Here is a 10,189-nt window from a genome sequence, read left to right as displayed (position 1 = left end):
TATCTTGTACCAGTGAGGTATCCCTTTCTTAGTTGGGTTAGCACTAAGAGTGAAGAGTTAGGTATTAGCATAACCAAGTCAAGTTAGGTTAGAACTTGAGTGTGAACGGATTGTGTCAATCCTGTGGAATTGGTGTATGTAATACTTTAACTATAGTGAAAATTTCACCACTGTTGTACTGGAGACTGGATGTAGGTTGCATTGCACAAGGCAACCGAACTAGGATACATGATGGTGTCAGCTTCTCTCTTCCCTGCTCTGTTGTGTTTTCTGATATTCATGAGATAAAATAAAATTGTCTCATAAATTTTCCACTGCTGAGTTCAAACAGATTCAGAAAGAAAGTTTTTCTTAAAAGATTATTTCATTAAGGTAAAAGAAGGCCATAGATTCAACCTCCCCTTCTCTAAGCCTTCTACAACCTTCACCAATAGTAAATGGAGGATGTGCGTTGATTACTCGGACCTGAACAAGGCTGCTCCCAAAGACTCTTTTCCATTGTCCAACATCGACAACCTTGTCGACTTGTCATCTGGGTACAAGTATCTGAGCTTCATGGACGCGTATTCTAAGTACAACCAAATACCGATACATCCACCTGACGAGGAGAAAACAACATTCATCACCCCAAACGACAATTACTGCTATACGGCCATGCCCTTCGGCCTGAAGAACACCGGGGCCACGTACCAACGACTGATGACCAAAATCTTCCAAAGTCAAATCAACAAGACGGTAAAAGTGTATGTTGACAATATGCTCGTCAAGACCGCTGAGTTAGAATCTTTGCTAGATGATCTTTGCCAAATTTTTTGATCCCTCCGCGAACACAAGATGCGCCTGAACTTAGCAAAATGTACCTTCACAATGGAAGCTGGTAAGTTTCTCGGTTTTATGCTAACCTAGCTAGGGGGTCGAAGCCAATCCAGAGAAATGCGATGCGATCATCTGGAAGGCCAGTCCCGGGTCTGTCAAAGACGTCCAAAGACTGTCAGAGAGACTTGCACCCCTTTCACATTTTTGCGTGGCCTTGGTACAAAGGGCCCTCCCTTTCTTCAACTTGATGAAAAAATTGATCACTTTCCAATGGAAGGAGGAGTGCGAGACCACTTTTCAATACTTCAAGAAACTCTTGTTGGAACCACCGGTGTTGGCAAAATCGCAAATCGAAGAGCTGCTATATCTATACCTAGCGATCTCAGATAAAACAATAGGCACGACACTTATTCGGGAAGCAGGGAGCCGACAATTTCTAGCATATTTCATTAGCAAGGTATTCCAGGATACCAAAAACCGATACTCGCGGTGGAAAAAATTAGCTTTTACCTTACTCATCTCATCTGGACAACTCAAGCAATACTTCCAAAGCCACCCAATCGTAGTACGAACCGACCAGCCTATCAAACAGGTGCTGCAAAAACCCGACTTGGCAGGTAAGGTGATGGCGTGGTCAATAGAGCTATCACAGTTCGACGTCACCTACCAACCAAGGCATACTATCAAAGCCCAGGCAGACTTCTTGGCCTAAATGTCCAATCTTGATGTTAAGCCCCTGACCTAATAGTGGGAGCTTCACATGGCCAGAGCCTCCAATAATGTTTCAGGCAGGGTGGGGGTGATTTTGAAAAACCCGGATGGGCTATTGTACAAGCAATCCCTTAATGCGAGTTCTCAGTGTTGAACAATCAAGCCAAATACGAGGCTATCTTAGCTGGGCTCTCGTTAGCCAAGGAGCTCGGGGTCGAAAGTTTGCTTGTTATAAGCTATTCCCAAGTGGTCACATCGCAGATCAACGACACCTACCAAGTCCGAGATCCACTCTTCCAAAAATACTTAGAAAAAGCTAGAAAATTGTGTGCCAGCTTTGGAAAGGTGGTAGTCCACCACATCCCCCGGAAAAGGAACACTAGAGCAGACCTGTTGTTAAAATTGGCCAGCACCAAGACCTTGGGAGGTAACTGCTTCCTTATCCATGGGGCGGTCAAAGAACCGTCAGTAACCTTGGTAATGGATTCACTAGAGGACGCCGACTGGACCACGCCCATCCGACAATACTTGGAGGAGGGAAAGCTTTTTGACAGTGCGCCAAAGCAGAAACGGGAGAAGCTGCCAAATACACTATAATCCAGGGGGCTCTATACCAAAGGGGAACTTTCCAGCCCCTCTTGAAATGCCTACGTCCGGAAGAGATGGACTATGTGCTGAGGGAAATCCACGAGGGATGATGCGACCATCATATAAGGGGAAAAGTGTGACCCAAAAAGTTGTGAGGGCCGGGTACTATTGGCCACGATAACCCAGGAGTCAATGAAGCTCGTTAGGTCATGTATTAAGTGCCAAGAGAACGGTGATTTCCACAAGGCCCCCGCAGAGGAGCTATCGCTCATTATGGCCTCCCGACCTTTTGCCAACTCGGGGTCGACCTCATGGGCTCCTTTCCGACTGCACCTAGCCAGCTCAAATATCTCATAGTGACCATTGATTACTTCACCAAGTGGATCGAGGCGGAGGTCTTGGCCACGATAACAACCTCCCGGTGCAGGAAGTTCTTTGGAGGCAAGTAATCAACTCCTTCGAAATCCCATAAGTCATCATCTCCGATAATGGCAGTGAATTCTCCGACAAAAAATTTAGAATCTCCTTGAAGGATTGGAGATCTGACAGCGCTTCACCTCCATCAAACACCCTCAAGCCAACGGCCAGGTAAAAGCTGCCAATAAGGTAATCCTAAAGGGCATCAAGAAGAGGTTGGAACAAAAAAAAAGAGATTGGACGAAAGAACTCGGCTAAGTCATCTGGTCCTACCGCACCACTCCGCAGTTAGCAACAGGAGAAACCCCCCTTTTAGTAAATTTTAACTATTAATCCTAATTATATATATTATATATATTTTTATAATTATGACCAATGATTTTCTTAAATTTGTATGTAAAGTACTCAAACATGAATTTGAGTTTTGCGGAATCATTCATATAAAACAAATTCAATATTATGGTATTTGCAGGAAAAAAAACACTCCCTTAATTAACGAGGACAATAAAATAAAACAAAAATAAAGTCGGTGAGTGAGACTTTTCATTTTGGGTTGTCGGCTAGTCTCTTTTTTTGGGGGGGCTTGTCGGCTAGTCTCTTATATTTTGCAACTAGTTATTGGGCCTCACCGCCACATTATTTTTCGATCTTAAAGAGAGCTTTTGAAGGTTGAACTCTCTCACTGTACGAAAGCCCAATTCTCACAACCAAAACAATGGAAGATGGTTTCCCGCCAATTTGCTCTCGAAGCCAAATTATTTGGCGCGCGATTCAGAAACCGAGATTCTGCATTGTGAGAAGCAATTCACAGATTGTACTGCTCTGTCTTCGCCACCGCACAAGAAACGATGCAGGTTGTTCGATCTCATCAGAGTCACAGGAGCTTCTCCTCCTCCAGTGGCTCCGTTTCAGCCTCTCCGACCCTTCCCCTTTATCGCTCCGCTCCAGAGCTCGAAGTCAGGCTAGAAGATTTCGAATCTTTTGCCATCGATCGTCTCCGAGGTCAATCTTTCCTCTTTTTCTCTTCTTCCATCTCGAAAGATCTGTGCACGTTCGATTAATGTTTCAAAACGCCTACTCTTCTGTTACCTAGGGTTTGGATAATCTGATGTACCTAAGAAACTATAGGCAAAAATAAAAAGAAAAGAGAGCGAGATCTGGTTGTGTAGGTTTGCGTTAATTTGAGTGTTGTGTTCAACTGAAGATCTGAAATCTTGTCTTGTTTATTTTATTTTCTTTTTAAAGTATTGAATTAGCATCAGATTTGTGTGTAATTGTACTGAGTTTCTGTTGCTGCGTCATTGTCATGTTTTTGAAGTGTTTCAATTTGCTTTTGTTGCTGGTTGTAGTTCTCAAGGGGATCTCTGATGGCTTGTCAAGGGGAAAGAAACCGGACGAAATGGAAAAATTGGTAAAAACAGTGGATAAATCGTCGTTAATCGGTTACTATTTTATTTAATTATGTCATTTGGTATTTGGACCATTCTTATTTGAAAGTAAAACTCCTTTGTGCAGGTAAATGAGCTGTGGAAAACAAATATGAGACATCAAGATTCGTCTCAGGTTCTGAACAAGGATATTATATCTCATTTTGTTCTCCGTCTTGTGTATTGCAGAACGTAAGAGTTCTCTATCTCTCTTTTCTGCATTTTTTTACTGCTGTTTCATGCATGCCATTTAAATGCATTCCACTTTTTCTTTGATGCTAACCATAATAATAATGAATCATACTATAAATAACATTAGACCAATACTGATTGGAAATTGCCAGAATTGAATAAATTGGTAAGATGAGGCACAAACCATTAACACTCTTGAATTTGGTCTATGGAGAATGAAGTTGACTACTCATCCCAGTATTTCAAACTCATATTATTGATCCTGAATGATGATTTACTCAGATCAAAGTAGTGGGTTTAAAATTAGAAATAAAAACCTTATACTTACATGAAATCCTAATTGCCTTTTTTTTTTGTTCAAAAAAAATTCCGTGTAAACTAAATTACTAAATTGTTGCCTATATGTCTAGGGAGGAATTGAGGAAATGGTTTCTTTCTATGGAATCTGCACTCTTTCGCCACCGATTTCGTAATCAAACTGCTGAAGCTCAGGTAGTATCTACCTACACGTCATGGTTTCGTATTTCAAGTGTGGTATTTACTTATCATTTACATTGCTTATGAGTGCACAGCGGGCCATCATGGAAGAATTTGACCTTCCTTGCAAGGCTGTAAGCAATGCAGAATTTGAGGTAACGTTCTTGTTGCTCTTGTATTCAAAATTGTTATCCAAATTGAATTAAGTAGCCACAGGTGCCGCTTATTGCCTAATAATTAGAATCTTTCAATTTTCAGAGCTTGAAAGACAAATTGGGACAAGTTGCACGTTCTATTGGTCATAACCTGTCTTTATCCACTAGTAAGAGCACATTGCTTTCGTTTCTTGACCATGTAATTTATGTAGCTCTTTTCAGCAGAATTATGTGCATGCTCAATACTGTATGGTGAATTAACCTTGCTAAGAATATGTGAATCCACTACCAATGTGGCAGTTGCATGAATTAATATCTGAAAAAGACATCTTGGCCATTCTTAAAGTGGTTTATTTGTACTACCGCTCTGTTCTAAAGAAATAAAATCGTCAATTTTCAAAAGTTGTCGTTTGTTTTTCTAGTTGAATTTTACAAGTTATTTCGTGTTTTGTTGGTTTATTTAAAACTAATTGCCCATGCTTTTTCTTTTGTTCCCTTACCTTTTTGGCAGCGGATGCAATCTACTATAAGGTATGCATTTCTCTTTCTTTTTTATTTTTTTTTTCTGCTTAATTACTTATATATCTTACAATTAAATTAATCTGTTGCATTGGTAACGTAACTGCAATTTTAAGTATTTCTTATCTTTCTCTATATGCAAGATAAGTTCAATATTGGATTCTAATGATGGCTTCTTACTTGGGAAAGTTCTGAACCCTCCCCCGCCCCCTCCGGCTTTCCCCAACTACCAAACACTTAGTTTAGAGAGTAATTGGTGTGCTTATGTTTTTGCGGATGATACAGAGTAGAGAGATGGGTTAGTGAACTCGGGACGAAGAAAATGATTGGTGAAGGTCTTGAGAAAGAAGAACTTGATTATCTTAATATCTCTTTGGAAAAGTAGTTCTTATGCTCCATGCTGCCCTCACAGTTGTCATTTCGTCATCTTTAACTAACATTCTTTCATTAAACTATGGGTTACTTCATTTGTATATTTTTCCCGTATAGGTACCATTTGAAGAAGTTCCAGAGCTTGTAACTGGACGGAAAGTATTTATAAATCAGGGATATGCATACGTTGCAATGAATCAGGTTAATGTAACTACTGTATGTTCACTCTTGTTTTCAATCGTTGATTTTTTATTTCAATTCTGCATTTCTGCTTTCCTTTACCAGGTTGTCTCACTTGTAGCCACAATTTTTCGTAGTCTTCTGTCAAAGGCACTCATCCTAACAAACAGGTTTCCTTGGTCATGTTGATCGTAATAAATGTTTATTATTATTTTTTTCTTTAAATGATTTAAGATTTAAAGTTTAAACAATTGCCTTTAATTATTGCAGAAAATGGGCAACTTCAATTAGAGAACAAGAACAACATAGGTTGACTCCTGTAAGTGTAGTTATGCGATTCGAGTATGAATAAGTTGTTTGTTTTTCATAGAAGTTGACTCTCTGTTTCTTTATAGATTGTGGAGGCCCTGTGTTCGAGTTATTTGGGTCCTGATTTTTCTCAGGTAATGGATGCAACATGTCCAATCATTTATATCTATTATTAGGTATGAATGTGATGTTGGATTGATAATCATCTCTTTGATTGAGAACCTTTTTTGCAGCCTAAAGAATATGGTGAGATATCATTAAAGGACATTGATCAAGTTGCCAAGAGCTCATTTCCTTTGTGCATGCGTCACCTATTTGAAAAGGTTAGATATTTGTAACAAATTATGGCCACATTTCTATAATGTATATTTCAACTTCCACTTACTGAGTCACGGTGTTTTTTATTTGTTCTCTAACATCTGATCTGATTTATACCACTTATTTGCAGCTGAGAGAGGATCATCATTTAAAGCATGCAGGGAGGATGCAACTAGGCTTATTTCTGAAGGTTATGTTTGGTTGCATTTTGAGCACAAGAAAATACTGTTTTGTCTGTGCAGTCATAAGTGAGATGTTAAACAAGGCTGCTATTATGCACATGGGTGGACAGCCACTGTGTAGCTAATCTGGTTGTAGTTTGACATATGTTTTCACATAATGTTTAAAAGTAATTTATTCGTTCCTCTTTTTTCCATTGCTCTGGTTGGGGACTTTCTGGAAGAATCCTGACGGTTGAAGTTACTTTGTTTCATGTTGCAGAACAAAATCAGAGCACTCTGTTAATAAAAAGTTAATTGTTGCTTTTAAAAATTATGATAAATTCGGTTTGAGTAGTTCTTGTAATGGTTGTCCACACTTTGATTGGATTCATTTTCGTATAATGGTTTATGGTAATATTTTTGCCGGGTCCAAACTTTACTGTTTGTTTGCCCTTTTTTCTTTTAAATTTTTTTGCATTGTCAGTCAAAGTAATGCATTTTGACGTTCCTTCATTGTTGAACCAAATGATTTATTGGGATATGCTTGATTGATTGATCCAAAAAAGTTTCCTTAATCCCTTTGCTTATCACTTACTCTTTGTGATCTTATATTGTCTTATCTTATCTTACTGTCCTTTTCTCTGTAATATAAGCAGGGTGTTGGCCTGAACGTAGATGATTCACTTGCATTTTGGAGAGAGGAGTTCTCTAAAAAGGTAAGTATGCTGCTTGTATATTATCTCTTACATTCCAATTACATGAATGAAAATTTAGAATGAAAATTAGAACAGTTTCGAGTTTGATATTAAGACCTTTTGCATCATTCTCTATGTCTTTCTATTCTGTTTCTTTCACATCTCTCTAGACATACAGATTTGTAGTCTCCAACTAGTTTTTTTTTTAATATGTTGCTTTCTTTTCTCAAATAGTTTTAAATTATTAATCAAACATCTCGCTGTAGGTTGGTCTGGAGAAGTTTGAGAAAGATTATGCATACAACATACGCCATAATTATGGGAAAGAAGGGAAGAAAACTGTAAGTTTTGAACTTCATGACCGATATTTGGGATGTTTCATTTATTTCCATTTGTAATTTGAAACTTACTCTAAAAAGTTAGTTCTTGTGTATTTTATTTGGAAAAACAGTATTCATATACACCAAACAATCTTTTGATACTCATGTCCAAATACCGTTGTTATTAATTAATTATGTATTTAAATTATTTTTTAATTAACAAAACAAAGAATACTTGTTTAGTTGTTAAGAACATGTTGATATCAAAATAATGTTTATTATAAAGGGGGTAGACATTGCAGGATTGATTTGTGTTTTATGTGCATAAGTTTGATCAATTTCAGTGAGTAATATTTTGATGGATTTTCCAGGATTATACTCCCTATTCTTGTCAAAAGATTATTTTATCAACTCCTGGTGTTGGAGATCATCATGGTTGCCCTTATCGACATTTTGGGTGAGTGTTATGATCTGATGAACGATCAAGTAGATAGTTTAACTTTCTAACTAATTTACTCCATCTAATTATTGATTGTTATTGCCTTATTGGGAATGTTTAATATTAAGTCACGTTCTTTGGTGTTTTTTCCCCCTTTCTTTTGTTATGAATGATTTGATATTAATTGATATCATTTGAATTAGCGAGGAGAATCTAAGAGCTGCTCTCAGTAGAATGGGGGTTAATAGTCGGGCAATGGAAGATGTGATGGGCAAAGTGAGAAATAGAGATTATCAGGTTGGTCTCAACATAACCTACTGAAATAGGGATTTGGTTTGATGTCTGAGACTATATGGATACTGTATGTGCAGTTGGCCTGCACCTTGACATTTGAAGCTCTTCATGCGGCGTCATGTGATGCAGGGATTAACCATCCAAATCAATACTTCAGTGACAGTCAAAGGCTATTAAAGGCAAAGGTAGTAGCAGTATAAACTTCAATACTATTACCACAAATAACTTGCACACGTTTTTCGTTTCTTGATAATCTTGATTATCAATAGAATCGGCACTTCAATCCCAAAATACGTCTCTAAAAGTGGGAGATCTAATTGGGTCTGACACCACTAGACCACTATCTCTAGACTCTAGTATTATATTACTTACTATTCATTACTTTTAATATACAGAAGGACTCTTCAACGTAAGAATTTTGTTTATCGCAATGGACAGAGTACTGTGGCCCTCCCAGGTTCGTTTCTGTGCGCTGTGTCCTTGTTTTCCCATGTTTTATTTATTTATTAGCCTTTTTTTGTTTTTCTATGTGTGTGTAATGTGTTGTAAGCTGAACAACATAGGCTATTATTCATAACCGGAATAATACACGTTTGCATTCATTAACATACAGCTTGAATTTGTAAACAACGGCGTACAAATTCATAAAACTTTTGATAGAAAAATAAAATATTTTTAGTTTTTAATGCATAAGGAACCTTATCGTTAGTAGAAATACATTACTTTTTGAGTCAAATACCGCCGTCCATATAATTATTTCGGATTCTTAATTTTAACGACCACAATTCTATACATTTTGAATCCTGTATAATTTGTTAATACTTGCTTACACAAATATGAAATAGCTACCAACTGCATCCTAAAGCAACCGAGTATTATAGGACCCCACACCCCACACATCTGGTTGATGTCAAGTGAAAAAGTTATCAAGTGGCATCTTCCTTTGTTAAGTAGGACGTATATTTTATCCCTCGAAAAATGATAGGCCGTAGAATTTCAACCGTCTCTAAAGGAGCTGAAAATTTGAACATTGACAATGTTGCTGAAATTATTGTATTGAAAAGTATTCTAAATTTTACACCTAAATTTAGGAACGTTGTTGATGCTTCGACGTCATCGATGCACAGACTGGATGCTGGAAAATCTTTTGCGTAACATCCGAGGCAAGAGTTAGATATATATGTTATGCTTGACGTCCAGGTCGGATACTGGCCCGAGGGAATATTTTATTAAGCAGTCAAAATAGTTTTCGGTTTGCACTCATTTAGTTTTTGACTTTTAAAAAGATACAATGAATTAAATTAGTATTTTTTTTCTGTCAATTAGATGCTGACTAGAATTTGTATCTCATGTCATCATTTAATTAATGAAAGTACTAATTTAATTCAGAAGTGTATTTTTTAGAAATTAATTTGAAAAGTCAAATCTTATAAAACTAAATTGATGCACACGTGATCAATATATTGTTAAATAATAACCATTATTAAATAGTAGTGTGATACTGTGATATTTTAAGTGAACAATTAATGATATGGGAAACATGAATTCAGGTTTTGTGAATGAATATTCGTATTATTTATTTAGTCTCATCCTTTTTTATATCCTCCCTTATATCTAAGATGTTTAGAGATTGGCCAAGTACGAAAAAATTACGGGTTTTTCATTTTTTCGCCCTAATGCTTTTAGTTAGATTTTTATTCCCCATATATATATATATACACTTTTTGTATTGTTACAGGCTTTTTCTTCTAATTAGTCTAATCTAAACAAAGACTATTTCTATTATTAGAGTTTTTTTT

At 37.1% G+C, this 10,189-nt stretch overlaps 1 protein-coding gene across 4 annotated transcripts; it reads left to right on the top strand.

Annotated features, from left to right (window-relative positions):
- On the top strand, positions 3,239 to 9,950 carry LOC107631977 (probable DNA primase large subunit). Of its 4 annotated transcripts, none has more exons than XR_001618657.2 (21): positions 3,239 to 3,534; positions 3,882 to 3,943; positions 4,048 to 4,151; positions 4,562 to 4,643; positions 4,724 to 4,783; positions 4,887 to 4,950; positions 5,295 to 5,314; positions 5,792 to 5,875; positions 5,960 to 6,024; positions 6,125 to 6,173; positions 6,250 to 6,297; positions 6,397 to 6,486; positions 6,612 to 6,671; positions 7,299 to 7,358; positions 7,604 to 7,678; positions 8,029 to 8,114; positions 8,300 to 8,393; positions 8,468 to 8,578; positions 8,786 to 8,847; positions 9,482 to 9,572; positions 9,609 to 9,944. XR_001618657.2 is itself a non-coding variant. In XM_016335584.2 (20 exons), the coding sequence occupies exons 1-19, from the start codon at positions 3,381 to 3,383 to the stop codon at positions 8,801 to 8,803; spliced, it is 1,386 nt and encodes a 461-aa protein (XP_016191070.1). In that variant the 5' UTR covers positions 3,239 to 3,380; the 3' UTR covers positions 8,804 to 8,847; positions 9,482 to 9,950. The 4 variants fall into 4 exon arrangements, 2 of the variants coding, with proteins under 2 accessions (XP_016191070.1, XP_016191071.1); XR_001618658.2 differs by having other exon boundaries at positions 3,243 to 3,534; positions 8,468 to 8,575; XM_016335584.2 differs by having other exon boundaries at positions 9,482 to 9,950.

This window comes from Arachis ipaensis, chromosome B03 (assembly GCF_000816755.2).
Source record: "Arachis ipaensis cultivar K30076 chromosome B03, Araip1.1, whole genome shotgun sequence".
NCBI classification, from domain to species: Eukaryota; Viridiplantae; Streptophyta; class Magnoliopsida; order Fabales; family Fabaceae; genus Arachis; species Arachis ipaensis.
Note: the sequence above shows the minus strand (reverse complement) of the source record. Positions and strands in the feature narration are given on the sequence as shown.